Source organism: Colletotrichum scovillei (assembly GCF_011075155.1).
Source record: "Colletotrichum scovillei strain TJNH1 chromosome Unknown Contig00010, whole genome shotgun sequence".
NCBI classification, from domain to species: domain Eukaryota; kingdom Fungi; phylum Ascomycota; class Sordariomycetes; order Glomerellales; family Glomerellaceae; genus Colletotrichum; species Colletotrichum scovillei.
The window spans coordinates 4,367,195-4,395,190 of NW_023336268.1; the positions used below are offsets into that span (position 1 = coordinate 4,367,195).

General features: G+C 52.5%; 7 protein-coding genes across 7 annotated transcripts; 3 read left to right on the plus strand and 4 right to left on the minus strand.

Annotated features, from left to right (window-relative positions):
* Positions 1-39: 39 nt before the first annotated feature.
* HER10_EVM0000128 (uncharacterized protein) lies at positions 40-5,179 on the minus strand. Its single transcript, XM_035469923.1, has one exon. The coding sequence runs from the start codon at positions 3,537-3,539 to the stop codon at positions 231-233; it is 3,309 nt and encodes a 1,102-aa protein (XP_035327490.1). The 5' UTR covers positions 3,540-5,179; the 3' UTR covers positions 40-230.
* Positions 5,180-5,696: 517 nt separating this feature from the next.
* Positions 5,697-7,970, minus strand: HER10_EVM0004027 (uncharacterized protein). The gene is made up of 4 exons (XM_035482941.1): positions 7,720-7,970; positions 7,577-7,667; positions 7,357-7,521; positions 5,697-7,305 (listed from the first exon to the last, which is right to left on the minus strand). The coding sequence occupies exons 1-4, from the start codon at positions 7,821-7,823 to the stop codon at positions 6,391-6,393; spliced, it is 1,275 nt and encodes a 424-aa protein (XP_035327850.1). The 5' UTR covers positions 7,824-7,970; the 3' UTR covers positions 5,697-6,390.
* A 333-nt stretch (positions 7,971-8,303) lies between these two features.
* On the plus strand, positions 8,304-9,510 carry HER10_EVM0012880 (26S proteasome non-ATPase regulatory subunit 9). The gene is made up of 4 exons (XM_035482260.1): positions 8,304-8,632; positions 8,713-8,785; positions 8,835-9,172; positions 9,226-9,510. Exons 1-4 carry the CDS (start codon positions 8,462-8,464, stop codon positions 9,349-9,351), a joined length of 708 nt encoding a protein of 235 aa, XP_035328650.1. The 5' UTR covers positions 8,304-8,461; the 3' UTR covers positions 9,352-9,510.
* An 833-nt stretch (positions 9,511-10,343) lies between these two features.
* Positions 10,344-12,530, plus strand: HER10_EVM0009075 (GTP-binding nuclear protein gsp1 ran). The gene is made up of 5 exons (XM_035478574.1): positions 10,344-10,690; positions 10,855-10,947; positions 11,016-11,169; positions 11,254-11,459; positions 11,527-12,530. Exons 1-5 carry the CDS (start codon positions 10,634-10,636, stop codon positions 11,659-11,661), a joined length of 645 nt encoding a protein of 214 aa, XP_035328314.1. The 5' UTR covers positions 10,344-10,633; the 3' UTR covers positions 11,662-12,530.
* Positions 12,531-14,533: 2,003 nt separating this feature from the next.
* HER10_EVM0007918 (homeobox domain-containing protein) lies at positions 14,534-17,407 on the plus strand. The gene is made up of 4 exons (XM_035477458.1): positions 14,534-15,100; positions 15,176-15,287; positions 15,349-15,809; positions 15,863-17,407. Exons 1-4 carry the CDS (start codon positions 14,868-14,870, stop codon positions 16,893-16,895), a joined length of 1,839 nt encoding a protein of 612 aa, XP_035328219.1. The 5' UTR covers positions 14,534-14,867; the 3' UTR covers positions 16,896-17,407.
* Positions 17,408-17,740: 333 nt separating this feature from the next.
* HER10_EVM0011744 (ATP-NAD kinase) lies at positions 17,741-21,951 on the minus strand. The gene has a single exon (XM_035481167.1). The coding sequence runs from the start codon at positions 20,398-20,400 to the stop codon at positions 18,370-18,372; it is 2,031 nt and encodes a 676-aa protein (XP_035328546.1). The 5' UTR covers positions 20,401-21,951; the 3' UTR covers positions 17,741-18,369.
* Positions 21,952-25,997: 4,046 nt separating this feature from the next.
* HER10_EVM0012507 (exosome complex subunit Rrp46) lies at positions 25,998-27,755 on the minus strand. Its single transcript, XM_035481901.1, has 3 exons — positions 27,456-27,755; positions 27,234-27,391; positions 25,998-27,143 (listed from the first exon to the last, which is right to left on the minus strand). The coding sequence occupies exons 1-3, from the start codon at positions 27,643-27,645 to the stop codon at positions 26,760-26,762; spliced, it is 732 nt and encodes a 243-aa protein (XP_035328615.1). The 5' UTR covers positions 27,646-27,755; the 3' UTR covers positions 25,998-26,759.
* Positions 27,756-27,996: the final 241 nt, after the last annotated feature.

Genomic DNA, 27,996 nt, shown 5'->3' on the forward strand with positions numbered 1-27,996 from the left:
AATGCACCCAGAGAATGTGAATGCTAATCTGGAGAGATTCGCCTCACGCGTACACATTCCTTGCCCATTTGTCCGTTGCAATCACACGGAGTCAGGCTTGATGCTCAGCTTTTTCGGACATGAAAATAGATTTGGATACGAGGAAGATAAAGTAGAGCATGGTGCTATTCGGCTGCATTTGACTACTGTGTTATGCTATTCCTATCCCATTAAAGAGGTACAATGTCTAGCTAGTACTCTGATGGTCTTTTCGCGCAGGGATCCGACATGGACGCTAGGTTGTCTGGGTCATATTCTGCATACGATGATGGAGCAATGGTATATTGGGCTCCTGCAGTGCAAGCTTCGCGCATTTGGAAGTCATCTCGTCGCTCGCCAGGAATAGGGGTCCGGTCCATCGAGTCGTACAGAGTATCGTGACCACGGTGTGAGTATGATCCTCTGTTCTGATGGTGATGAGTGTCATCCTCGTACAAAACCCGATGCGTTTCTCGCTCTCGTAGAATCGGCCGACGAACGATGTACTCTCCCTCTGCATCTCGTACATGTACAATTTCATAAGTCTCCTCATAATCTGCAGACTGAGGGCGAGTCGCGCTCGCACAGCGCGTTGCGCTGCGGTTGTCGCTGCTACGACCTGAATTTTGAGTGACCGCTGGGCTGTGGTAGTACGTCGACACCTCAGAAGCATGTCCGGTGTGACGGGATCCATGCGACTCTGCGATGTATTGCGTGGAGTGTCCATGGCGAGCGTCATCGAAAACTTCTACTTCCATGCGTCGTCGTTTAGGGTAATTGGGAAAGTCCGATGGAGGGCCGTCGCGCGCTGTGGAACGGCGCTCTTGACGAACTATCTCGCGCTCTAGCAGCCCAGCCTTGGGTACCCGAGCCAGCGCGTCACGATCTTGAGCAAGATGTGACTCGAGAGCCGCAGTCAAGCTAAAGTCATCGGGATCCCCCGCTGATGAACGTGTAGAATCTAACTCAGCAGCCCTGGAAGAATGAGGAATTACTGGGGCACATCTTGCTGAGCCAGGCCTTGTGTCCTGCGGTAACAGTTGCTCCCGGTCAAGCAATGGGCGTGACCGAACCAACCTCGACTGATCCAACGTACGAATGACTCTCTCTTCCTCCTCTACGGGGTATCTACTACCATGCCCATACCGAGATTCGACCAGAGCTCGATCAGGGGCTCGACTTGGCTCACGGTACCCGTGGCAATTTTCGTCGGGCAATGCTGAGGTACGGTTTGGGGAGTAGCCTGACGGCATGTAATGATCTGTTTTGTTGCCACCTGCAGGATGTCCACTGTCAAAGTAAATGGTGCGACCCTCACGATCAAACTCTGTCGGAGAAGCGCCCCAAGAGCTTTGTCGGCAAGGGTCAATGTGTGAGGCCCGAAGGGTGCGTCCTGGTTCGCGTGCTTCATGAGGAGGGACCAGTGGCTTATACGGGAGTGCTGCGGATCTTCGATTATAATCTTCCGTTGACGGCTGCGTGTCTCGGCGTTGTTGCTCTTGACCCCCGATCGGTGGTTCTCGAATGGCTCCAGGACCATGCCAGGGGTTGCGTTCATGACTGGAAGCATCTGCATGCGTAGCATATGTGTGCCAAATATCATCCGTGGTCCGACCTGAATCGCTGGGCTGTACCACCCCGCCCAAAGGCCATGCGGCCACAGATTGTTGTGTAGGTCCGTTGGGCCTATTGAAGACCCAGGGGACTGCTTCGTTGACGAGGTTGAACTTGTGTCCCTTGCCGCCAATAATGGCTTTCAAGTCAGGAATTTCTGATACATCCGGCATTAGGATCATGTCTTGAGTCCAATCGAGGCCTGGCTCACTCCTGAGCCCGACCTGCTGCAATCCGGCATGTTGGTTTTCGAAGTGATTGACGAGCTGCGGGAGCGAGAACATGGTGCGTTCTGGATTGACTGGTGGCCCTAGACCCAATGTACAGGATCTGCACCTCAGTCCATTGATATTGCGAACTGGACGCATAGCCTTGTTGTTTGATAAGCCATCGTTAAACATCCGCAACGAGGGAGTCTCGCCAAATTTTTGCCAGAAACGTTTGACCACATGGTGTATAGTGATGTATACTCTCAAAGGCCCAGGTAAATCCCTGGTTGTGCTAAGCGAGTTCCAAATGTCTCTCGCTATCCGAGCCAAGTTTTCCAACTGAGTGGTGTACGATGACGCAAAGGGCATTCCTTGAGGTGTAGCAGACGGTGGCTGAAAATTGCCTTGATGTGGAAAAGTGCTATGCGGTTGCGCACTATATGGTGCCTCTAGCATGTTCCGAGGTTGCTCTTGGGGGCCAGGAGGTATAGGTCCAAAGCTAGAAGATGCCACAGGGTGAAATTGAGGGGCGCCAGACAGCCCAAAGTTCGGCGGTAGGTAGGGCGCACGCGGTATCCTGGCATCCGTACTGTATGTTGGCAATGCATTGTACGGAGCAGCTTGTGGTGCGTGATAGGAAAGGGGTGGAACTTGGTCCGAAGGAAAACGGTGCACATGGCTAGGCAGGAGACTGCCACTCCGACTAGGAGTATCATGACCTTGAGGTGGCCGGGGTCCTGTTGCCGCATGACCTTGGGCGGTTCCCTTTCCTGCGGCTTGCTGAGAACCTTTGGTCGATCGGCCGTTGGGTTTGAATATGGGCTGCTCCGGCCATTCAGCTCTCCAGTGAACAACGATGTTGCCGAGACTGAGGGCTTTGGTATGCTTTGCGGCATAGTGTTGTATGACCCCCTCGAACCCGTAGAACCTATGACTTTCGCAACCATTGCAAAGAAACAACTCCTTCCTATACGGCTCGGTATGCTGTTTGATCTTCATATCAAATACCCACTTCATGTTCTCCAGAGTGAGCTTCTGTGTAAAAGGGCCACCTTGGGGATCAACAACAGGCTGCCGCCCAGCTGCGATAGCATCCGCAGTGTCTTTCGCAACATCGGCGTAAAATCTTGACCGCACGGATAGGAGTACCCCTACTGCAAAACGTGGGCTATTCTCCTTGTTGACTTTGCGACCCTTGTTCCAGCTACCGCGGATGATCTCGTCGGCATATTTTGACATTCGCGCTCGTACCGGACCTTGGATATCATCCCAGTCTTGATCTGTCACTTCTCTTGTTGTCTCGACCTTCGTTTCAATGCTGGAGCTCCGAGATTCAGTAAGACCCCTGTTGACGTTCCTCTCGGCATCGGCTCGTTGAGACAGCAATCTGGGCTTCAGCGTATTCCACGCATTCTCGTCCAAGGCGGCCGTGATTTGTATGGCTGCTTGAAAGGAAGGCATGTGAACAACAACGTTGGGTGGCAGAGGAGGGTCGAGTAACATTGCGCGCCGCTCGATTTCAGCACGCCGTAATGCTTTCCGCGCGGCAGCCTCTTCGTGGGTCTTATCTGACCTTCTGCGGCCTTCAGAATCTCGGTCCTCTAAAGAAGTTTGAGAGGAGGTTCGTGGTTCGTGGTCTTGGTCTTGCGGCAGTCCATCATTACTGCCGTTTCCCATAGTTTGCACGCTCCGGCACATTTGCGCCAGACCGCCAGCCGCGGCCCACTTCTCCCATCTTGATGCATCAATTCTGAGCTCTTTACCCTGGGCGCCTAGTCCTTTGAGCCACTCTTCGACGGCTGCTGTCCCAAGGCTCTGAACCACGTTTAGCTGTTCCTTGGCGGCAGTGATGCTGGAGGTTGAGTATAATTTTGTAGTCTCCAGCTTGTTATCGCCCACGTTGGTTTCCAAGGTGCTCGATGGAATGGCCTGCAGTTCGGGTGTGACGAAGACAGAGGCGAGTGCTGGGATGAGGGATGATGGGATTGTGGAAGAAAGTAACAGGTCGATCTCCTATGGAACGTTTAGTTTCGAGACGAAAAATGACGAGATTTAAGCACCAAACAGACCTTCACAGAATGTTTCAAAAGACAGGGACCGCAACAGGTGACGCCAAATGCAAATACAGTTGCCAGACCACACACTCCAGGCCCCGGACGCCAGGGATCAGAACTCTCTTGTTGTTGATCAATCGGCTTTGTAACACCGCAATATTGACAAATTTTGGTGCAGCATAGCCGCCACATATCGAGTTCAGTACGATTCTCCAGCGGGGAGGGCATTCTGGGATGGTGCAATCTCCTTGAATGCTGCCAGACTGTATCTGGTTTCATTGGCTTGAAGAGACTCGCATTTTCCGGGTAAAGAGCAGTATTGCCGAAAGCGGAGTGAGAATCAAGATACCCGTTGAAAAGCTTGTTAACTCGTAGCAAGGTACCCAAGCTCCTAGGGGGGAGAAATGCGAAAACCCGATGCCATATTCCAGAGGGAAGAAGTGATCTGTCCCCAGGCAACTGAGGTGGCTTGGTCCTCATAGCCTCAAACTTCGGCCTCTTGGATGTGCCTAGGTCTTGGCTAGTATCGGTGACTTCCACAATGCTATGAGCAGCCTTTCGTTTGTTGTCCCTGCTCGACTGACCCTGCAAGCTCATGGCGGCTTGGTCGGATGTATTGACATTAGAGAGACAATTGTTCCTTGGTGTGAAGAACTTCACATCGTCTGAAAATGCACCAGCCTGAGATGAAGCAGTATTGCCATCGTCTTCGGTTGGACTGTGAGGCAACGAGGAAAGCTCCATTGCAGCCTCTCTTGGGGATGAGATACCTCGGCCAGGACGCAGGATAGAACAGGAAGGGTGTGATGGATTGGATTGCCAATAGCAACTGTGAAAGGTAGAGTAGAAAGAGCTTGGGAGAGATTGGAGAGCTTGTACACTTGTCAGATCTGAAAATCGTGATAGCTTGAAGGTCACGCAACGAATGATCTATTGTCAACTCGTTGCGCCTCGGACCCGACTCAAAAGCCGCCCGCTGGATGGAAATATGGCCCTCACAGCTATGAGATTCCAAGGTTTCGCGGGGTTAAGAGAAATATGATAGTGAAATGGCTCTCGTACAGTCTGAGAATAGTAATGAACGTCGGGAACAAAGGAGCCTCCGGACCTACAGTCCTTTCCCTAAAAATCACACCAAACGAGGAACGTCAGGCGTGAGCGGACACATATGCTTGGGAGTAAAATGAAACAATGCCACCGCTACTCATTCAATTCCCGTAACATGGTCTTGGGAAAGAGCGATGGGCGGCTGACCGACGTGATGGGACGCAGTGGAAGGGAGTTGAAATGGCCGATGAGATGTATTGAAGTGGTGGTTCAATGTTAAATTGTACCTCCAGGTATCGAGGTAGTTTCCAATGCTAGCTCGGAGCCACGGAGCTACAGGGCGCCGTTCATGGACGAGTGGAGACCTACACCCTCACTGTAGGTAGGTGCCCAGTCGGATCATGCTCAAGCCTCAAGGTTCCTTGGCTTTCCCACCGTACCTTGACGTAAGTAGGTACCTCCGCGAAGGTAGTTATATGAGTTTGCGCAAGATGCGGAATCCCAGTTTTTCCACACGATTTCACCTTCTAATGTAGATGATGTTCGTGACGGCTGTATTCGCTCTTGCGCATCGGGAAACGGTGCATACGGTCAACGACTGAGTATCGGAAGTGAACCTGGCGTTTAGCTTGGCTACAGATCAACGTCCTCACCACGAAGGAAAGGCTGATGTCACAGGCACTCAGTAGTGTCGCAAATGCATCGCATTCAATTCCCATGTCTGGCATGTAGGAGAAAAATCTGTTTCAAGATTGTGGACCAGTTTAATTGAAATGATCATGGCTATCTAGCTTACGAATTCGTGGTCATTGCCGACTTGAGTCTGGTATTTCCCTCCCTTCTCCAAGGCCGTACTTGACTTTGGATCAAATAGCAACGGTGATGGTAGAAAACGGAATGACGAATTAGAACCATGGCTGTGTCGTGCCATTCTTGGTACTTTGTTGGGCAAAAAGAAATGCAAGATAGTAGAGACCGAACTGTATAAACAGCTGTCACGGAAGAGGTAGGCAGAATCCCTCAGGTGCCTTATGTCTATGGGACTCGAGAAGATACAGTTAACGTACCAAATTAAGCGAATGGCTTCGCCTTGGGCCCTCCACCCAATTGACCAGCGAGTTCGTATGTTTGTGTAAGGTATGCAGCAAAACTTCTTAGACGATTAGCCTGAGCCGGTTGTAAATGAGGCGAAATGCGAGCTTAGCGTCTCTAATTTTTCACCATTCTCCCGTGATCTTTTGCCTTCACCAATGCTGCTGGAAGACCTGGCAACGATGCATCTGCATAGTGCCAGTATCAGATTAGCCAGACCTGTTTGAGTTGTCGGATGCCGTTCCAAGCATCGCCACCCACCTATCGTCTTGTGACGCAGGAATCGGCCTGGTTAAAGTTGTGCAAAGTTTGGAAGTCGCCTCTTATAGTCATCAGCCGATCTCCATGCGGCGAGGCTATGAATTGCGTCTTCTGCTTCCTTTTGCCTCACCCTCTCCCTCTCCTTGGCCTCTCCTGCTCTCGCGATCAGTCTCGTTGATATTATCGGCTGTTGCTCCTCGACCGCTGGGATCCGAAGAGCGAGAGACGCTACTATCGTGGCGATGTCGGGGACTGCTTCGAGATCTCGGACTTGCACGTCCCCGAGAGGTTCGACGCGTAGAGCTACGGCTGCGTGATCTAGGACTTCGAGATGATGCTAAGTTCGAGCTTCTACTGCGGGATCGTCTCTCACGACCTGGCGAACGACTCCGTGATGAGGAGTATCTACGGCGCTTTGCAGCCGCCCGCTTATCAGGCGATGTTGAGGGCGTCGAAGGGCTTCGTGAAGATCTCCTTTTCCTTCGTGATTCGCGATACTTCCCCTGGCTCCTTCTCGGCGACGCCGATCGATTTCTCGTAGGCCTGGGGCTGGATACGCTGCGTTCTCGACGAGTTCGTCGGGCAGGGGCCGGGGGCGAGCCACGGCTAGAGTCCCGCTTGCGATCGGGGCTGCGCGACCGTGAGGTGGCGGATGCCGGAGACGGAGAGCGCGTGTCGTTGCGAAGACGGCCAGATACTCGGCTGTCGAGACCGCGATTCCTTGGGACATAGCTGTCTCTAGTGGACCCACGGAACGAGCCTCTGTCCCTCTGATCACGGTTCCTCGCAGCCGGTGAGCGCGACCTGTTGCCACCAAACCGTCCTCCGTGTCTACCTCTTGGGTCGTAGTCCCTGTCACTGTTGCGACCGCGCCACATGTCTCCACCGCCGCCGCGGCCGCGTCCGCGTTCACCGCGATCCCTATCTCTCGGTGCCGGGCCATCTTGTTGACGCCTGTCGATATCGCCTCGGCGGCGTCGTGCCTCGTCTGCAGCGCGATCGGCTTCCATCTGGTCTACGTCAGTGACTATCCTTGGCTTTGAATGAAGATTGATACGTACCTTTTCTTGTATCAGCTCTAGCTTCTTGGCCTCTAGAAGTTCTTTGGGCACACCCTGAGGGCTTGTTTGGGCACTCAAGAACAATTTCCATAGTTCCCTGCAGAATGGCGCCGTGTCCTTGTCCAAGAAGCCCGTAAGTTGTATTTGTAAAGCTTTGATGTCTGGCTGGAGGAAAGTCAGAAGATAATCGCGAGAATCGGTCGAGGCAGACAATACTGACAAATCGGGGCCCTTCGATCAGATTGAAACAAAGCTCGATAACAACGTCATCTTCGCTTCCCAGGATGTCGGAAATTTTGCTGGCTATCCACCTGAAAAAAGATCAGTTAGCAATTGGATGACAATGGAAGGCGAGGCTCATGCTTTTTCATCACCTGAAGGTTGACTTTTTGCATGTCAACCTTTTGATTGAATTCCGCAGGGAATTTGGTGGACTTTAGGAGCTTTGCGTCGACGCCGGTCGCCATGATGATCGGAGAGGCAAAGAGCGGACGTGGTAAGAGGATGGAGGAAGAAGAAATGGAACTGTGACGTTGATACAAGGACAGTCTGGCAAGAGATCGGGAGCTGGCTGGGGTTGAACTTAGAGCTGTCGCCGGGGCTGCATCGGGTCGCTGAATGGACGCGTCGGGTTCCAGTCAGACCGCATCTTGTGCCTCAGGTACGAGCAGTGATTCTAGGCTCCCACCAGGTCTTGTGAGTTAGTCAGCGCATGGGGAGTCACAATACTGGGCACCTACCCAGGCTAGGTACCCTACCTAGGTACCTAAGGCCGGCACGGCCAATGAACCTAAGGCTCGATAGGTACCTACTCCAGGTTCCCAAGCACCTGTGGTACCCGGCTAGGTAAGGTAAGGTAGCTACCTAGGTGCTAGGCAGGTCCCCATGACGCTGCCCAAGGATTTGGGGCGCGGGGCTCACAATGTCCTTTATGTCGATGCAATACCCCAACAGAGAGGGTTGAAGTTGAGGTCCACCAATATCAATTCCAGCCCAAATACTGGGGACATGAACGAAGTCGTCTGCCATCGCTGCAAGAAGTCAGGAACCGACTCTTCATCGCACTAAAGCCCCCTCACATTTCTATCGGTCCGTCCGGTCAGCTATGGGATTGCCCCTCAGGATGGACAACATACACGCTCCAACCGTGCCCTCGGGCCCAGCCAGCAATACGTCAAGGAACGGTGACCTTGGTCGCCTCTCTTTTGCGGAGCTACAGAACAAGAAGGAAAACATGGAGGCTGAGTTGAAAGCTTTGGGCGCAGTCCTCGACTCTGTTTGTGATTTCAAGACCCCCCGCTCCAGTGTTCGGAGACGAACATGGAGAAGCGAGCATTCAGCTGATTGGCGAGCCAGCACGGAGTTGACATGAACACACCTCTCACAACTCAGGACGGCTTTCCAAGAGCCGATCTCGATATTGCTCAAGGTGTTTCTCCTCTGGTGGCAGAGATCTAGTACCTCGCTGATTGTAATAGTGCGTACTACCAGAGCCCGCATCATCCACCTCCGCAATGACTACAAAGAGCTCATGACCATGGTTGAGAAACAACTCCATGAGCACTTTGCCAGCTTGCAAGGAGAGGAGATAACCGAAGTTCCGCTCTCCGGGGGTGCCAATAACACCCTGGCAGACCATTCAGCATCTCAGCCGCTGGAGGAGCCATTCGCAAAGGTCAACACGGTGGTTCCGGGAAGCCCAGCCGAGTTAGCTGGCCTAAAGCCGAACGACCAGATTCGCGTATTTGGCTACGTCAACAGCTCAAATCACGACAATCTCAAGAAGGTGGCCGAATGCGTGCAAGGGAATGAAGGTGTAAGTTGACTGTTGCCAGACACTTGTGTGGATATGACATTAACCAGACAAAGCGACCTGTTCTGGTCAGGGTGTCTCGACCCAGCCAAGGGGCGCGGGAGGAGTTGCACGTAACACTTACTCCGAGACGTAACTGGGGTGGCAGAGGTTTGCTGGGCTGTCACATCCTACCTTTGTGAGAGAGGAATATATTGCTTCAGCTGCGGGGGCCAAATGAGGATCTGATATCGCCGCATGTACAGTAGGCCAACCGACATGTTTCGCGACGACTTCACTTACATAAGACATGAAGACTCATGCCGAAAAGTACAAGGCTGCGCGCTATTGAATTCAATCAGTCAGAGTCACTAATGCCTTGGGTGCCCGCAAGGAACAATCAACTGGCAGGAGGACGCTTCGACTCCACGTGGCTCGGCATACTTCTGGATTCACTAGCACGACTAGGTACCTGGTGTAAGCCACCGGCTGCGGTCATTAGATGAACCATTAGGCAGATAATTGCCATGGCTGAATAGGCAGCGATTAGAAACAGGCAGGGTGGTATGGTAGTTGGATTACAAAGCAAGTCGCGGCCTGATGGGACAGGTGCCTGTGTCGAATGCTCAAGGGATTTTGTGAGATGTGTGGCGGAGGATGATGTTGGCACTACTTACTTTTGAGATATTGATTGCATGTTCTGGTGTGAAAGAAGAACATCAATGGATGGCTAACACAGGTGCCGTATGTCTGGATTGACCGCCCACGCCGCTCTCTCCCAACCTAAGGTAAGCAGTGACGAAAAAGCGGACCTCGAAAATTATTTTGGTAGTTTCCATGATACGTACGGGCATGAGAGTGGTCGAGCGCGTCAAGTATGCATTCGCCGCCAAACTGGGTGATATTTCTTACCTTGGGTTTTTTAGTGAGAGCGATCTGCCGGCGAAGGGTTGTAATCCTCAAGTGCCCGAAGCAATGGGACCCAACTTGTTGCTGAAGGAGACAAGGAAACATCCAGTCACCCAAATGGAAACGGCCCGGAGGAAAGAACAAATGGAAAGAGACGTACTTGCCGTCGCCCATTGAAAGGGGACCCCGCTATGACGAGACAGCGCCGCACGTGACCCTTGCCTAGCCCAATCGTGCCTACCCGACTTCGTTGGCCTGCCTGACTGAATTTTTCGCTTAAGAAGTACGGCTTCCTTGCAAGCTCCCCCGCCATCCTCAAAAACATAACCCCCCCTAAAGTCGATCAGTCGGTGACGATTTCCACACGTCGAAAAGTTTACAGCCCACTACTCATCCCTCTCTCCGGTACGATATCATCTACTCCGCGCCCTTGCCGACGCTGGTTTTCGCCTTCACGTCGACAAATCTCCCCATCTGTTTGCCTTCTTTCGCTTTGCGCCAGCTGCTAACCTCGCGACCAGCCCCGCTTGTTTACAATTAACTCGCACCGAACCGATTCCTTCACCGATAGCAAACATGGCCGAAACTCCTACCTTCAAGCTCGTCCTTGTCGGTGATGGCGGTACCGGAAAGGTGAATCTAATAGTCCCTCGTCCCCCATCGCCCTTGTCGAGGTTGCGCCCGACAGCAGCGCTTGCCCTCTTCGCCAACATCGACCCCTCGACTTGAGCCGATGGCATTCCCTTCCACTTCCCCCCTCCATTTTATCGCGTTGCTAACAGTGTGTGACGTTGCAGACCACCTTCGTCAAGCGTCACTTGACTGGTGAGTTCGAGAAGAAGTACATGGCCACTCTTGGTGTCGAAGTCCACCCTCTGGGTTTCAGCACGGTAAGTACCTCCCATGGACTTGGTTCCCCTACAGCATCCGTCGCCGGTTTCTAACTCAGCGCGCGCAGAACTTTGGTCAGATTCAGTTCGATGTTTGGGATACCGCCGGCCAGGAGAAGTTCGGCGGTCTCCGTGATGGTTACTACATCAACGGACAGTGCGGTATCATCATGTTCGATGTCACCTCCCGTATCACCTACAAGAACGTCCCCAACTGGCACCGTACGTGGCACCCTTCGGATTGGCATGACTCGAGTTCATGTCTTTGACCCCAAACGACCAGCCCAACTAACAAGGAGCATCTAGGCGATCTCGTTCGTGTTTGCGAGAACATCCCCATCGTTCTCTGCGGTAACAAGGTCGACGTGAAGGAGCGCAAGGTCAAGGCCAAGACTATTACCTTCCACCGCAAGAAGAACCTCCAGTACTACGATATCTCTGCCAAGTCCAACTACAACTTCGAGAAGCCTTTCCTCTGGCTTGCACGCAAGCTTGTCGGCAACCCCGCTTTGGTACGCTCCCGAACGACTCTCTGCACCGGTTTCTGCCTCGAAGATTTTCATGCTAATTGCTCCACAGGAATTCGTTGCTGCACCGGCTCTCGCTCCCCCCACCGCTCAGGTCGACGAGAAGCTCCTCGAGCAGTACCGCAAGGAGATGGATGAGGCCGCCAACATGCCTCTGCCCGGTGAACTTTCGGACGAAGACTTGTAAAGATAGAGACGCGGCATGGACATGATCCCAACGCGGTGGAACGGTTGAAAGGACGTCGTGAACCGAAATTCTCTGGCGCAGACCGGCAATAGCTGGTCACGGTCATTATGGTAGAAGACGGCACGGCCGGTTCGTATGGTAGACTCGGAGCTGGATGGAGGGTTTTACACTTGCTGCGAGACGACCAGCATACTTTGAGTAGTTTGACGCCTTACAAGATGAACACTGAGTCCTTACATTTCCACCAAGGTGTCTCGGGTTCCGCTCGTCCACTTCTCTACTATGCGTGTCCGTACCTCGACAGACAGCGCAATGCATTTAATTAGATAGCAATTCAATGGTTAGCTAGGCATGAATGGGGAGACAGACAGACATACAGACAAGGAGAGAGAGGAAAGAGCGCAAAAGCAGGTAGAGAAACGGTCATGAACATGGTCTCGTCAGGACCACAACATGCAACTCAACCACGCTACGTCACATCATATTCTGAATGAGAGATAATAAGTGGGTTCCAGATATCTCGAAAGGTGCATAAGTAGCACTAAAGTAAGTAGTCCCTTAGACGATAATGTGACGGACCCTGTTTGCGAGCGAGACCGAATGAAGTACTATGGTAAACCAAAAGCGCGTTCAAAGAAGCGAACAGTGGGTATGCACCGGCCTTGACAGAGTACTCCGTATCGTGTACATCCAGAGGTGGTTGGAGACCATCAGAGGAGACGGCCCCGGACCCTTGAAAAGACATACCGAAAGTTGGGGCAAAAATAGTGCTTGCGGCCACGATACAGGCCCATTTGTGCAAACGATCAAACTCCTCTCAATTCAAGTTTCAGCTGCTAAGTTATTTCGTACACCTACCTGCCTTACGATTATGTCTTCAACAACTGAGTTGTGTTTTGCCGAAAGCTCAACCTACAGAGGCTTCCATATTAGTTCTTCGTTTCTACACTGTGTTCAAGAATGCCAACTTTGAAAATATATTACACAGCATGAGTAACTGTTCCCACCTCTCACCGACACTCATCGAAAGGCATAGCAATACTCCGGGGTCTGGGCCCAGGACTTTCCATTTAAGGTAATAGAAGTGCTAGCCTGTTAAATACTCGGGATCCAGCGACGCGTCTGGTTGTCTGTTTGTTGGGGAGGTGGCTGGGTGTTAATCTCTGATAGTACGGAACTTTGGTGTCTGACGGGAGAACCGAGAGTTGCTAGCGGGGCTTAGGAGGACATGGATTGTAATGGATATTCTTGTGCTGAGTGCGGCTTATGTGCCAATTGCAAGGCGCGTCACTGGGTCTGCTGGATTTCTAGGTGGGAGGGCGAGGTGGGCCTTTATTGGTATGCGACGGAGAAGAAAGTTTTTCCGCACTCAATCAAGTGTGTCCGTATCTTGTTCCAGCCTTCATGCACCAATTCGCATTCGCGCCAGGCTCCATGGTCCCCAAGCAGACTCGGTCAGATGCGGCAGGGTGGGTACACGGAGGAGGGATGGTCTGGGGTCAAATACCACGCACAAGCGACGACCAGTTGCCTTTCGCGTTCTACCGCTACCGGAAGCATAGTATCGAATTCAGATCGAACCGGGGTGTTTTGCACGCGCGTGGTGTCACGTAAATATGACGAGGAGTAATATTTCAGATTGCAGTACATGACCAATCTCGACTTCGCTTTTGTTGGATACGGTTTTCACATTTGACTTTATGAGCTTGTTATCCGGTATGTCACGAACAGCTTTTACGGCGCGAGAGGCAAACTTGTATGCATAGGCGCGTTGTTCATCCGGCGAGGCGCCAGACCAAAAGCACGCCAAGTCCAGAAAATGAGGAGGAGAACGAGGTGTGGAGGTAAGATGAGAGAGCGAGTGGACTAAAGTCTAAGGGATATTCATCGGTCAGGTCGTCGACGGTAAGACTAGCATAGTTCGATGCGTGCTTGTAATTTCCATGCGGACCGCAAATGATTAAGGTATTCGGTATTTTTAGGGTCTGTCTTCAATCTTGTCGGTGTATGTAGCCCCTGGTGATGGAAAGTAGACTGTTTTTGTTTTATTTCCCAATTGAAAACAGACGCGCGACGTGACTGGTCCAAGCCTTTTACGCATAGGCTATTCGTACCTCACGTTATGACACTAATTTGCAGAAGCTAGGTACCTACATTGAGCGCGTAGACTTGGGTTCAAGTCAGCAAGGAACAACAGGCCTTGGGGTCAGTCAACATGAAGACATGTGCTGAAGTACGTGCATGTATTGGTTATGACTTGCGAACGACATCGCTCAATCCAGATGAATGTGTACTTGGATTGGCTTACAGACTATCTGCGCCGCATCCGTCCGGCCATGGAACATGAGGCCCACGAAATGTAGATGGAAGCATGCCGCGCCTGATGCTCAAGCGCAAACATTGTTGCAAGGTATTCGTAAGGTGATAAAGCACACAAAAACAGACGTGGAGGTGACTTGGTGGGTCTGCGGATCCGTGCCGCGATCGCGCTGTTGTGCGGTACCTTACCTAACCTGGTAGGCTTAGTGTCACTGTACTCCGTAGATGATTATCACTTGCTACTCAGTCAACTACTTCGCATCACACTCACGACCAAATACGATGTGTATTACGCGTCAGTGCGAGTTTGCTGGAATCTGCAGTGGAATTTCACTTTTCTTTCTTTCTTTTCTTCTTCTTATAAATGCTTGCTCAACATGATTTTCAGAAACACTTTTGTATCCCTGCACCGAGCCGGTATCAGACCAAGCTCAGTACCTACGGTACCCTGGCCGGGTATCTGCAACTCCACTATCCACGTCCCTAGCGTGTAAGTGCCTTTCCCTAGTTGGGGTTCTCAGACGCGCCGTGTTCAACACCAAAACCCATGTGGGAGGCACCACAACTCACCTGGACCGTACCTGACCTTAATTGCGACGAATAACCGCGCCTCGTGTGTCTCGACACTCTCGCTTCCCCACCTCGTCCGTTCCTGGGAGCCTCTCTTCGTCATTCTTCCTCTTTACTTTGTTCTCCTCCCAACTTTGTTTTGCCTGCAGTCCTACGATTATCTCCAATTCACTTTATTGTCACGCCTGTCCCGTGTCTTGTCCAATCTTCCTTGAGTGCACGCTCGCTACCATCGCCCCCGGCTCGCGACATCTCGTTCAGTTGCATCGACCCCAGATCATGACTGTCGTTTACGACTCCTAGCTTCGACCGCCGCCATGTCTGTCTCCGACATCTCCTCTCAAGCCTTGGTTGGAGCTCCGCCGTCCTCTTCTTCCCCCTCTCCACGCGAATCCTCCTTCCGGACAGATCAACCCGCGCAGACTCCTACCAGACAGCCTCTTGCAACTGGGACAGAAACTCCTGACTTCGCGCCATCTTCGTCTGTCAAGACAGAAGTGTCAAACACCGACTCTGAGCGTCACCCAAAGGGAAAGAGGAAGAGAACTGCGTATGTCATTGTTCTTGGCCCCAATTGCAACGCGTTCTTGTGCTACAGCCACTGACTCTCGTTTGATCACTGTAGTGCCAAAGACAAGTCGATACTCGAGGCTGCCTACGTTGCGAACCCGAAACCAGACAAGGCAGCACGCCTAGACATCGTGAAGCGCGTCTCTCTCAACGAAAAGGAGGTTCAGGTATTTGATAGCTTTGCCGGTACGATAACGGTCGCGCTTGGTGCTGATTGCGAGCGTGTAGATATGGTTCCAAAATCGTCGACAGAATGACAGGCGCAAGTCGCGGCCCCTCTCCGCTCAGGAGATTGCTGCTCTCCGGTACGGCGGTATGCAGATACTCTCTTCGGATCCAGTAGCCTACACCTCTTCTTTGCCGGAAGAAAAAGCATCGCCAGTGGTAGAAACAGCTCCCATCAATGCTGTCGTGCCTGCGGAGACTCCGGTCAAGGCTTTACAAGTGCGCGGAGACGAGGCCGATGAACAGCCTCAACACGCAACACCGTCCATTTTAAGTGGCGGTCCTGAGACGACGGTTCTGGAGACGCCGTTGTCCCAAGTCACGGCTTCCTCGTCTCAGCCTCACTCAACGGGGTCATTCTCTTTTTCAAACTCTGTTGGGTTCTTCACATCTTCTCATTGGAACGCAGCAAGTGCCTTTTCAACCCCTACAACGCTCAACCGCAGCGCTGACGAAACCCCTAAGTATGTCTCGTTTAATTGATCGTGGGCTGTCTTCTAGCTAACATATTATGCAGATCCGATCTATATACACCTGCGTCTTGCTCACCGCCTGCACATGGATCACAAACCCTGCCCTCTCCTCAATCGTCGCAACAGTCGCAGGTGCGATTGTCGCTTTCGCTCGAAGGCAAAGCTGAGCTTGTCTCTAATGAGAACTCACCCCCTCGCTTTCAGCCTACGAAGCTATTCTCGGATTTGGCACCCTTGCCTCAGCCCAGAATAGCTCGACCACTCCAGCGCAGTCACAGTGCCCTCCCTAGCGTGACTCTACCACCCATAACAGCCCTCACTGACTCGCTGCCACCGGCACTGGGACGAGGCAGATCTCGTGACGCTCACGCATGGGAGCTCTGCTGTGATGCTGATACTCGTGACGAGCTCACGACGCAAGCTGAAGATGAGTCTAATGGCTCTGCTGTCGCTGCCATCAGTCTTCTCCGCTCAACCAGCGGCGTTCTTCAAAACAACAGCTCCAAACGGAACTGTCCTGCAAGTAGGCCGGCTTCTCGACCTCAACAGGCTAAGAAGCCTAAGCTCTGTCGCACATCTTCCAGCATGGCTAGAATGCAAACATCACTCACTGATGGCGAGGAGTCCGTATCTCAACCAAGTGAAGAAAAAAGCCTGGATGACAAGGTCAAGGTGGACATGCTGATATCTCCATCGGGTGATTCTGATAAGGAGAATTGGACACCTGAGGACCAAGGCAACATGCGTCGGTTGCCGCCAATCAATGACCGGAGACCTTTGCCGGCTGCCGTTGACGGCAAGAACAATGCGAGACGAACAGGTCGTACTTTACAGGACCATCCCGGGCCTGCTATATTCAGCAGTAGCCGGGCCAGAACGATGCCCGCTATGGGACGCCGAGGATCCGGAAAATATGTCACCATATTCGAAGATGGGCAGAGCTCAAGCTCACCTACGACAAAGGGCGCAGACGAGGTGGAGAGTTTCATGCGCGGCGGCGATGTGAGTCCAAGCAAGAAGGGCGACATGGATTGCATCGCAGGTCTGTTGTCTCTTAGCCAAGGTGCCTGGCGATAGAAACTTGGTGTGGAGGTAGGCGGCTTCACACTCTCGTCGGGAGTAATCTGCACAAAAACTGAGTGTCTTTGTTGCGTCCCCTTGTGGACACTCAGTCGGCTCCGTGGTAGCAACGGACAGATACAAGTCCAACAACATGGGCAGTGGCCCCCTCCCCCTCGTCAAGCGAGTTGCGACACAGAAAGACACAGTAAGCGTGGCTGAAGGTCCAGCAAATTCAGAGATGGATGTGCCGGTCATGCCATCTATCGCTTGCAAACGTTCTATACTTCTGTCGTCTCTTGCAGGAGCCATGACCGACATGATGGAACCCAGCTCTCGCTCTCTAATGTCGCACTGCGTATCAGTTGAAGGAGGACCGTCTTTGTCCTCATGTGTTGGTGTTGTGTTGGGGCTTGAAATTCTAACAAGCAAAAGGCGTCTTGGGATTTGGTTGTAGATGTGGCTCTGCAAAGTCGGTTGTACGTGTGCAATGTTTATGTTCTAGACAAGCCTGTAAGGCGCCACGGCGAAGCAAGTCATAAATAGAGCAATGAAACACAAAAAAACTAACAACGTAACCGATGTGTCTATTTGACTTCGGATCACCGAGTAGTGGTAACTAGTGTCTGTATTACTATATGTGAACAAGGTTGTAAACCAAGGTGCCATCATCTTCTTGTTGTCTCCGTAGATAGGCACGGATTCTCAATGCTCTCACATGATAACCCAGATGCTCGTGCTCATCCAGAAACAGCCCTCATGTTTATTGTTGCAGAATGTCAAGATTACATACGCTCTTTGTTTGGGAGGAATACATGAGAAGAGGTGACTTCGAGTCAGGCACAGGGGCTGAAGGGATCTAGGTTCACGTTTGTGGCAAAAGCTGTTTGGTATGTGACCACACCTGCTAGTCGGATCTAGCACCAACCGCAGATGCTGGTGAGATTTTGATCTCACTCTCTTTGTTTCTATTTCTCTTTCTCTCTCTTGAGACTATGTATTCGCCGGTCACAAGAGGATCGACATCCTCTTCCCCTCTCTTCTTTCAAGTTGAAAGGCGGGCGGGTACGTTGGCCTGCGCACCCGACAGCTACCTCATGCAAGTATATACCGTGCCAGTGCCAATGCCAGTATTATCTCCCTCGTCTTATGATGATGATGTTAAACAACACTGCTCATGCGAGCATGTCAGATCTCAGTCTTTCCATCCACGCATCCACGCACACACAGCAGTGGGCGTCCCATGCGTTTCCGTCTTTCTTATGCCTTGCGAAATCGCTCAAGTCTATAAAACAAAGAAATAAAAGATGCCAAAACATCTTAGTCTAGCCCACCCTCCTCGCTCGTGGGGCGAAATGCAAAGGTGCAGTGCAGCATAGTCGAACTGAACAGAGCGTGCTGCTTTGCGTAGCTGAGCTGCCTCTTTTGTGATTTCGAAGAAAGTTGGGAATCATGATGCTCTGTCTTTCACGAATAAACAAACGGCCGTTAATCACATGCCCAGCAGACTCATCTGCCTTCTCAAGGGACTCGCACTGATGCTCCCGTCCTCGCTAGCGTAGCAGGCCGAGTCGGTGTCAATGTCCCACTCCGGATCTTCATCCTTGCCGTCCTCAGACGGGCAGAGGCTGCCGCCAGCAGAGGGGTCGAAGCCCTTTTGCGTTGCGGCGCGCGTATTCCAGCGAAGAGTGCGGGAAACGCTGTCGAACCACTCCGTCTGAGTTCGGACAACTGTAGGAAATGGATATTGTGAGGCGGTGATGGTGACGTAGTCTCCTTGCTTCAACTCAACACGACCCTTGCCATCAAAGGCGCAGTACGCCGTTGCGCGCGAATTGCGCGGCACCGACACGCGGAGGAGCATCGTGTCAGAGAGAACCATCGGGCGGAATGAGAGGGTATGCGGGCAGATAGGTGTCAGGAGAATAGCCGGGATGTCGGGGTGTACCAAGGAACCTCCGGCCGAAAGAGAATAAGCAGTTGATCCTGTCGGAGTGGAGAAAATGCAGCCGTCGGCCTGCACGACAGTAAGAAGCTCGTCATCGCCGTAGAGTTCCAAGTTCGAAACATATGGGGATGGGCCGCGGTCGATAACAAGTTCGTTGAGAACCTCGAATTGCTCTCCTTCCTCCGCCTCTTGGCCAAGAGTGCCGTCACGGTAGACAGTGCAGGTGAAGCGCATACGCAAGTTGACACGCATGCCCTCGTCTCCCATGATCCGGTCCAAGTGCTGCGTGTACTTTTCGAATTCGAAGCTCGTTAGGAAGCCGAGACTACCCAGGCTGAAGGACAAGACGGGAGGCACGATGCGCTGAAAAAGCCATGATGTGAACAGAACGGTTCCATCACCGCCGAGGGTGAGGACTAGGTCGAACTTCTCAGGTTGGCTCCAGCATAAATCAGGCGTCCAGTACTTAAGCATGTCCTGATACGCAGGATTCTCTGCAACAATGCCATTGGCATCGAAGCGTCGAGAGTTGCGCAGCTTGGCATCCACATAGACATTAACGCCAACGTCGGCACCATACCTCGGAGTGCGAAGCAACCAGGTAGCGAGCTCGCGGGTCAAGTAGACGAGCTGGTTATCGCGAGCCTTGGTGACAATCATGACATTGCGAACAGCGCGCTTGATGGGGCGACGTTGCAACTGCTTGGAGACCTCGCGGACGCCGGTGGCTGTCTGCACGAGCCTAGAGTGTGACATGCAGTCGTCATTCTTAATCTCCTCGAGAACCTTGTCGATGTTGACGGCATCATCGAATCGGTTGTGGTAGAAGCAGGGGGACTGCAAGGAGGGTAGGGCGGTGGTGGGGGTCATGCTCCGGTTGGCCAGCTCGTTCAAGGCGTCGGCCAGCTTCTGGGATGAAGAAGTGGCGGGGCGGTTGTCGCAACCGCCTTGCTGGGACAACATGCCGGTAAGTGAGAGGGCTTCGGGTTTATTTCTGCGAACAACCGAGGCCAAGGCTTTCATAATAGTCTGGCGGGGAACTTCGTGGGAAGGTGCGCGACGATGGCCCTTGGGAGGATGGGCGGCAGCGCTGGCGTTGGCGTTGGTAGACTTGGAAAGAGGAGGCGGGAGCAGTTCGGGATAGGCGGCGGTAGAGGTTATTGATAGGGAGCTTCTTCTTATCGAGGACGAGGGGTTTTGTGTTGCAGCAGCTGTAGCGGGAAATCCGGCTTGGGCGCCAGCGTAGGGTTCCTCCTCTGCTACCGGGCCAGCATTGCGATGCAGTGACAGTGAGTGCGAGTGTGTCTGCGAGTGTAAATGGGAGACGGAGTTGGAGGTGGAGGCGGAAGAAGAGAGAGGTCGGTCGTGGACGGTAGTGGTGCTGACACTGGCGCTGGAGCTTTTGGGGCGGTCGGAAAGCGAGGTTTTAACTCCATGGGGGTCGGAAGAGGGCGACGAGGACGGCAACGAGGACGGCTGGTGCTGTTGCAGTGACAATGGCGCTGGCGGCGGAAGCGGATTCGGATTACTGAGGGCCGGGTGCAGGGCGGTGGGCGAGGAGACGAAGCCCGACATGGTTAAGAATAGTGTATCTCCGCCGACGGGGCGTGGAAAGTGAGAGAGATGTGGATGGAGATCGGGGTATGGGTGTATGGATGGAGGAGCGAAGTACTCTGTACCGCGCGAACCGATCCAAGGTGCAAGGTGAGTTGAATGGCCGGAAAGTGAGCGATGGACGGCTAGGTGGTAATTAATTGTCGCAAAAAATAATGCAGCGGCAGTGACGAAAGAGTAATAATAGCACCTTCCGGGGGCGTGGGCTGCACGGCAGAAAACCTAAGTACCTTTCTCCGAAAGGTATGTGGTGGAAGGCACGGGTACCTCAAGGTAGGTACTTCCGACTTGGTAGGCGAACCGTGGAAGCTGGCAGGGGGTCGGGTGGTGGCAGGGACCTGTTCTCCGCTAAGGCCGAGCGAAGTTCGAACACCAAGCGGTAATAGCAGACACAACTGACTGCTGGCGAGCCGAGAAGTAGCAAGTACCAAAGAACAGTTCCTACAACGTGGAGACCACACACAAAAGAAGGTCGACCAAGCAACTTTCTAGACTCCAGAGTCCAAGGAAATGGAACCTGGGAAACAACCGGACCTTACGGACCACCGACGCCGATGGAATCGGTCAAGTACTGATGGGCGTTGTTGCCGTGTAGATCCTTGTGTTAGGCCGCGATTGAACGACCTTTGCTTGTGTGATGGAACGGGTATCCGTACTGGACGGATTTACCACAAACTCGTACAAGTGTTCAGAACGTCTCTGATGTCGGGTAGAACACAGGTTCAGAACAGTGTCCAAACGGAGATAGTCGGTGCTTTCGCAAGCTTGGCAACCTGGCAACCTTACTGAGATTGGCGCTTGTAACTCTAAGCTCTACGCTCAAAGAGACTGTCTGTCTTCCTTTTTCTTTTCCTGTTTTGCTCTCTCAGGCACCCTCTAGAGATGCAGGTCGATGTGCAGGTAAGCTGGGCGCTTCCTGCAGAGTTGTGACTCGGGTGTGACGGGGTCTCGGATGGAACGAATGACGCTAAATTGAGTCGAATTGCCGCCTCGGGGCGGATAACTAAACCAGGCTGATGACTGCTGATTTGTCTGACAATGTTGCAGTCGGGTGTGACGACTGACCAGAACCTGAGTGATGAACTACTCGTCTGGCAGGTCGGTTCTTGGTAGTCCGGTTGGGGCGTCCTGGGCTTGAGGATGACGAGAACTGAGCCGAGTCGACAGTGTGAAACCGAAGGCGATCAAATAAGAAACGATGAAAAGCCAGCAGCCGCAACGAAGTAATTAAGTGAAAAGGGGTATGATAGCAATGCAGTGCACACGCAAGGTATCTGATGCAAAGACAAGGCAAAGCGACGTAGTCAAGCAAGAATTATGAACAATGCCCCAAAAAACGTAGCGGCCGAGGTAATTGCTAGAACTACCGGAGCTCTGCTTCGAAAGGAACGGGATGAATGGGAGAAGGAGAGAAGAGGAGGAGTTTGTGGTGGAAGAGAGAAGGAGGAAGAGGAAGAAGAAGAAGAAGAAGAAGAGCGATAAACCAAACGAAGACGAAATAAGAGAGTGACCAGACTGACTGACAAGAGAACAGAGGGGAGGCCAGTTCAAGATTCGTCCCAGCAATGCAGGAGCTTTAATATTCTAGGTCACAATAGATATTTCTCCCCTCTCCTCCCCTTAGGCCCCCCCCCCCCTCTTCTCCATTTCTATTGTTTTCAGTCTGATGTCGATCGAATCGAGCAGCAGGATGGATGTGATGCGACAAAGGGCGCTCCCGCCACAACGCCCAAGCTCAAGCACCCTGTTCTGCTACTTTGCTACGGGCTGAGAATAATCCACTTGACTTTTCTTCAAGAGGTATCCCTACTCCGTCTTCAGGTGGTGTAAGGTACGGATATCAAGAAGCCAATCTTCTCTTCCCTCTCGGTACCCGTGGGCCCCCCGTCCTGATCCATAACCTATTACCTTGTTCTTCTATCCGCCCTGGCCATGTTGTTGGACTGTATCCGTACGAAGTCACGAAGACCGAAGTTACGAACTACGAATACCCTACTACTCCTTAGCCACATCCATGACCCATATGCTTAACCGTGTTACTATCATCTCTGGCAGCCTCCAAAGTTCCAAGGTTCAGCACCCGCAGTACGCGCCTTGCCATGTTGCATGCAACACCCTGCTGCCAGGAGGCCGGGCAATCGGTGGCCTGAAGCACAGATACGTACCTATCTACGGACTCTACCCGATAGTGGCTTGGTGTATCCGTAGTCGTCACTCAGGTAGGCATGTTACGATGCATCCATATGCTACGGATACACGTGTAGACCCAGAGATAGGACTGGTTCCTCAAAAAGATTGGGCTTGTGATAAAGTCAACGGGTGTGAGAGCCAGCCAGCGAGAGGATGCAAGGCAAGCAAGGTGCGGCGAGTGGTAAAACGTCGATACGTACTCCCCGTCCACATCCCTGGCGATCCCCAGTCAAACGTCTCTTCCTCTAACCTCTTTTGCAGAGCCAGGTTCTTCAGAGGGCAAGGGAGACGAACAGGGGGCGGCATGACAATGGCAGACCCCCGTGGTGGGCCGGGAACGACTTCTGGTTCCCAGTCCCTAGCCAATGCAGGCCCGTTGGATCGTGGTGAGCCAATACTGAGAGGGCTACCTGCTGTGCGGAGACGGATGTAGCCCGTGATTATTGCGTACATACGTCCTTACCTTACATTACCACTGTCTACACACCTTACCGGCGCCTTGGAGCCAGATGCTGCCGTGTCTTGACAGGCACGCGGCACGCTGCAGGCCCGCCGCACCTCACGCACAGCATCCCCTTTTGCAGCTGCGGCCAGCGTCCAGGAGAGGCAACAAGAGACGGGACACCAAGTGTATCGTGTACCCGCTCGGGTCGCCACAAATGTCGCACTTGTGACGGTACCGAATACTCTGCAACTCGAGCCTATGTTCCTTTACGTCAACGGACGAGACGAGGGAGGCTCCTCTCTCTTTACTGATTTTTGCTGTTATTGTTGTTGCCCTTGGTCTGCCATGATCAGCTCTTGTCTAGACTTTTTGGTCCTGTCCTTCGTACACGTGTAGTAGCATCGATGATCACCCACCGAGTGTAAGAAAGACCGGGCAGTCCGACATCCAGCCATCGAATCGCCTCGGATCTGTGCACGACTCTATTTGTCGGAGGCCCTTGACTGGAACTTTCCACTTTCTATTGAAATATTGAGAAGAATTAACACCATAGGCCAGACTGCGTTTAACGTGGAACTGTCTCCAACAAGCGTTAACAATAGTTAGCGCTCGCTGGATCCAATGACAAGAGCAAGTCATGCGGTCACGATACTGAGGCAGCATGGGAAGCATGCCCGTACGGTAGTGCGACAGCCACAATAGGTGATCCGGTGGCTATTGGGATATCACCAAAACGGTGGCTATCGACTGGACAGAGGATAGGTATCCGCACAACGCGTAGAAACCAAAGAGCCATGCGGCTTCAATCTGGTCTCTGCTTTGCCCTGATCGACCGGTGCTTGTGCAGTCTCACTCTCATGTTTGGGACGCCGCTAGGCCAGGATTGTCGGAGGCGAAACAACCAATCTGTCCGGTTTCCCGTCGTCTCAAATGACAAGTCTTTCCCCATATCCCATACTACCGTATACAAATTCTGGCGGCAACATCTCTTCTGACTCTCTCCTGAATCACTCGTTTGTAGTCGAGTAAGGTACGGCATGCGAGTTTTCTTTCATGTGCGTGTGCATATGTGTGTGTGTATTCGCCGCCGGGTCTGGCCTCAACTTTCCGCTGAAAGACGCAGGCCGCAACTTGGCCTGTGTCCTGTTCCTGAGCGAGGGGCAAAGTCTAGGTAGACCCTCTTCCAGCGATGGACTGCATTATGCCAGTGTGTTTCGAGGACGTGAGCCTTGACTCTCTGCTGCTGCTCGGCTTGGGCGGTCCTAGGCTTCCCGAGACGGCAACAATGATCCACCGATGACAGCAAGATAGAGGAAGAGAGGAAGCAAGGGTCAGTGGTAGATAGGTGTGTGTGTGTGTGTGTGTGTGTGTGTGTGATATCTGCAGATCGAGGCTGTCGTCCGAGGTAGCCCGATTGCTGCTGGACGGCTCGATCACCTTTGGGGAGCGCCGAGACATCCAATGGCTGAACGGACGGCTTGCTAGGAGAGGAGATCATGGCTTGTCAGACTCCAAGAAGAAAACCTCTTTGCAGATCTAGAGTGTCCCATCCGGTAGAACGTCGACCGCCGGCGAGGTGAGTGAGTGAAGTGGAGGATGCGACGAGAAGAATCGGCCAGGTGTAAGAAGAACCGATAGCCAAGACTTTCCTCGGAACGAACCTTACCTCGAGATGCCTTAGCCAAGATGATATTGGACCAGCCCTGATGTGTTCAACAAATAGTAGAGGTCCTTGGTGATAGCAGATAATCAGAGACATGGCAGATGAAGTTTGCCGTCAGTTGTCTGTGGGAACCTGCAGAGCGTACGAATGAGGGCTGTGCTGCTTTCGACAACAATCCACCTCCCGTACTGCTGTTGTTGCACAATCCCATGTCCCTAGGTTGTCGCCGTTGTTCTCGTTGTTGTTATCATCAGCGTTGCATGGAGAAGGAAGGAGGAGTCGAGCTGGTTTGGACTTAATGCGGATCAAACACCGCCCGCTTTTTGGCCCGCCGCGGGCAGAGCTACCTAATACCTAAGGTACTTCACCTCTTCACGCTTCGTACCTTTTTTTTTTTTTTAAAAAAAAAAAATGTAGATGGACGTCCTTGGCTAGCGGTTACCCGACCCATGTTACTGGATAACATGTGCGTTTGGTGCACCCCCCAATTATGTTATCACACTGTATAGGGGAACTTCCTCGCTGATAAGTCCAGGTACCGCTACCTCTGCCTTCCTGGCACGACGTTCTAGAAGCTCTGCGGCGCTGCCTTCGCCCAAACTGCTAAGCGGAACAGCGGTCACAGGCCCGGGTCCACCGGGCTGGAACACATGCATACGCAACGATAAAACTGATTCCTTTTGCTTACTGGAGGCCAATGAAGATGAAAGACAAGAGTCCAAGATCATGCCTTTGAGCTTCTGCAATCAAGGCAGTTAGAGTATAGGAAAGCTGCTCCGGAAGATGGGAGGCGAGTACCATGCAACCGCATTCCAACCCTACTTACATGCCTACATCAGTTATGCTTAAACTGGCCCGAAGCCACCCCGAGCAGAATCAATATAATACCATGCCGCTTCGTATGGTGTATCCAACCGTGGCTCTTGGCGACTACTACTCATTGGTCACCTTATTTCATAGGTACCCAGACTATTGCGTGGGTGATTTTTTTTTTTTTTTGGCATCACCATCTCAGGCACGAAGTGACTTGATAAACCTGGGAGATCTTTTCGGGGTAATAGAATTTCTACTATGTAAGGGTAGCCAAAGGCCTGGGCATTTAAGGTAGGTAGCTTGCGCCAGGTAAAACAGGAGACACTCCACCAACTGGAAAATGGTGTCATTTTCTAGTGCCGACACCATTTTCCAGTGCCGACCGATGCAGAAAGGCAGGACACCCAATCCTCTCCCCCACCGAAGACGGTCACGGAGCCGTTTCCAGTTTCCTCCGCAGGCGGGAGAGCGTCAAAGGTAACACCGCTATGGGAGACGTCCTGGTCAGAAACACCCGGTAGCTCCTAACCTCGGGGCCTGTCATTGTCGCAGGTTTCCCCGTGCCCCTGCCCGCTTCAGGACCCCTGAGATCGAGCTGAAACACCGCCTCACGCCGCATTTTCAGCGACCTTCAAACAGGCCAAACAACGCCGTCGATAAGTACCAATCCACTTTACTTGACTTTGATATGCGACCTGACCCAGTCAAGTTACTTCTCCCAACATCGGCCGCGGGATAACTTTCTGGCCCTTGTCTTCCGTGTCATGTTGCTACTGCTTCTGACGTTTGTGATAAGTGATAGCCTGTGAATAGGCCCATTGCCGAGCCGGTCCCCGGCTCCCAGCTCCAACAGTGTTTCCAGCTGCTGTCATCGTTGCTCTTCCCCTGAGGAAACCTCATGATAATTCGTCTTGCCACCCCGTCGGCCGTCTCGTTTCGATACTCTCCCCAGTCTGTCGTTTTCACCGTTGATAACTGAGTGAACCAATCCAGACCATCCCTTTTGATACAAGGGCGCCGTCCCTGATACCTAGAGGCTAGACGTCGATGCCGCGCGTTGCTCGTTGGTATCGTCCTTCTTATCATCGATTACATTGAGCCAGTGTCGACATCTCTTCTTCACTGGAACTCCTGAATAAGGAACCACCCGCGCCTCGGTTGTCGCTCGGCGGTTCCAAGACCCTGCATACTTCGATTGATGGGCTGATTTTACGCAGCCTTTGATTCCATGACGGTCCGGATGAACTGCTGCATGTCGGTTGCGTCTTGGCTGTCATCGTCCATGGCGTCACCTAGCTCCGCTTGACGGTGTTGGCTGCACACTGGTTGACCTTTGTTGATCACTTCATCCCACTCGGCCATGGAGAACGTCCCCTCACTCTCCAACAACAACAGGTCGTTCTCCGACGTGAAGATGACAACGTGAAGCGATTTTGACTGGTCAATCTCCAGAGGAGACGGGTCAGCGATGATCTTGTCACCCTTCTGGACAACGGCCAAAGTGGCACATGTGGCAATAGCCTTCAAAGGCACAGCAGCCGACAGCAAGGCCAAGATGGCGCTGTGAAAGAGAGCCGGTAGCAGGGGCAGACTCTTTAGTAAAGTAGGATAGTCAGCAACAGCACTCGATAGGCGACACTGGGCGGTGGCTTTGAGGTATCTGAGATGGACTTCTTTACTTACAGACTGAGCTTGTACTACTTTGCTGTTTGCATAGTCATTCTGCGGCGTCTCAGTCACCTGGAGCGTAACCTGAATAAGACATCGAGGAAAATTCTTGACGGGAATCAGCTGGCGAAGGGCGGACCGCAAGATGTTCTCGAGTTGGCGTTCTCCTGTGCCTAAATAGTCGTAACGAGTATGAGCAAAAGTGACCACATGGTGCCAGAAAAAAGACAGTCTGACCTCCAACCCCTGCAGCAGGTCGTACGACAACATCAACGACTGATTCGAAGGGGTTTTCGTCTCGTCGTTGGACCTCAATCGGCCCATTGACGGCCGCAACCACGCAATAGCCGCCTCTTGAAAACGTTGCCGAGCCATCTGCTCGCGGCAGATGTGAGATGCGGGCCTGGGGGTTCGAATTGAGAGTCATGACGAATGGTGATGCGGGAATGATGGAGAATGAGGACAAGGGAATGAATTGATGAGTTAGGATTTCTCCCTTGAGGTATGCTCGAAAAGCGAGTGCGAATTAGTACAACGACAACCTGTATATCCTGCCTCAAGCAACTTCCGGGAGGAAAAATTAGGATGAAGTTGGCGAGCCACAGGTACGTACCTGTCTCGAGGCAAAGTTCCCAGCAGCAGACCAATTACAATCAAGACCTGCGTCGACAGGCACGTCCTGTATGTGCTCCGTACCTACCTTACCTCAGGTGGGGGCTGCTTCATTCATTTACCAGACAAGTATGTACGTACTCAGCACAGCGAGCTTTCTAAGCTT

What these genes read in the sequence shown, in the direction of transcription:
- HER10_EVM0012880 (XM_035482260.1), top strand. Translation starts at nt 8,462, where the DNA reads ATGGGATTGCCCCTCAGGATGGACAACATACACGCTCCAACCGTGCCC. An exon ending in TGGGCGCAGTCCTCGACTCT is followed by an intron (nt 8,633 to 8,712) that starts GTTTGTGATTTC and finishes TTGGCGAGCCAG; the next exon opens with CACGGAGTTGACATGAACAC. An exon ending in CGATCTCGATATTGCTCAAG is followed by an intron (nt 8,786 to 8,834) that starts GTGTTTCTCCTC and finishes TGATTGTAATAG; the next exon opens with TGCGTACTACCAGAGCCCGC.
- HER10_EVM0004027 (XM_035482941.1), bottom strand. Translation starts at nt 7,823, where the DNA reads ATGGCGACCGGCGTCGACGCAAAGCTCCTAAAGTCCACCAAATTCCCT. An exon ending in AACCTTCAGGTGATGAAAAA is followed by an intron (nt 7,668 to 7,719) that starts GCATGAGCCTCG and finishes ATCTTTTTTCAG; the next exon opens with GTGGATAGCCAGCAAAATTT. An exon ending in TAGAGCTGATACAAGAAAAG is followed by an intron (nt 7,306 to 7,356) that starts GTACGTATCAAT and finishes GACGTAGACCAG; the next exon opens with ATGGAAGCCGATCGCGCTGC.
- HER10_EVM0007918 (XM_035477458.1), top strand. Translation starts at nt 14,868, where the DNA reads ATGTCTGTCTCCGACATCTCCTCTCAAGCCTTGGTTGGAGCTCCGCCG. An exon ending in GGAAAGAGGAAGAGAACTGC is followed by an intron (nt 15,101 to 15,175) that starts GTATGTCATTGT and finishes TGATCACTGTAG; the next exon opens with TGCCAAAGACAAGTCGATAC. An exon ending in TCAACGAAAAGGAGGTTCAG is followed by an intron (nt 15,288 to 15,348) that starts GTATTTGATAGC and finishes GCGAGCGTGTAG; the next exon opens with ATATGGTTCCAAAATCGTCG.
- HER10_EVM0012507 (XM_035481901.1), bottom strand. Translation starts at nt 27,645, where the DNA reads ATGACTCTCAATTCGAACCCCCAGGCCCGCATCTCACATCTGCCGCGA. An exon ending in ACCTGCTGCAGGGGTTGGAG is followed by an intron (nt 27,392 to 27,455) that starts GTCAGACTGTCT and finishes ACGACTATTTAG; the next exon opens with GCACAGGAGAACGCCAACTC. An exon ending in AAGTAGTACAAGCTCAGTCT is followed by an intron (nt 27,144 to 27,233) that starts GTAAGTAAAGAA and finishes ACTTTACTAAAG; the next exon opens with AGTCTGCCCCTGCTACCGGC.
- HER10_EVM0000128 (XM_035469923.1), bottom strand. Translation starts at nt 3,539, where the DNA reads ATGTGCCGGAGCGTGCAAACTATGGGAAACGGCAGTAATGATGGACTG.
- HER10_EVM0009075 (XM_035478574.1), top strand. Translation starts at nt 10,634, where the DNA reads ATGGCCGAAACTCCTACCTTCAAGCTCGTCCTTGTCGGTGATGGCGGT. An exon ending in ACCCTCTGGGTTTCAGCACG is followed by an intron (nt 10,948 to 11,015) that starts GTAAGTACCTCC and finishes CAGCGCGCGCAG; the next exon opens with AACTTTGGTCAGATTCAGTT. An exon ending in TTGTCGGCAACCCCGCTTTG is followed by an intron (nt 11,460 to 11,526) that starts GTACGCTCCCGA and finishes ATTGCTCCACAG; the next exon opens with GAATTCGTTGCTGCACCGGC.
- HER10_EVM0011744 (XM_035481167.1), bottom strand. Translation starts at nt 20,400, where the DNA reads ATGTCGGGCTTCGTCTCCTCGCCCACCGCCCTGCACCCGGCCCTCAGT.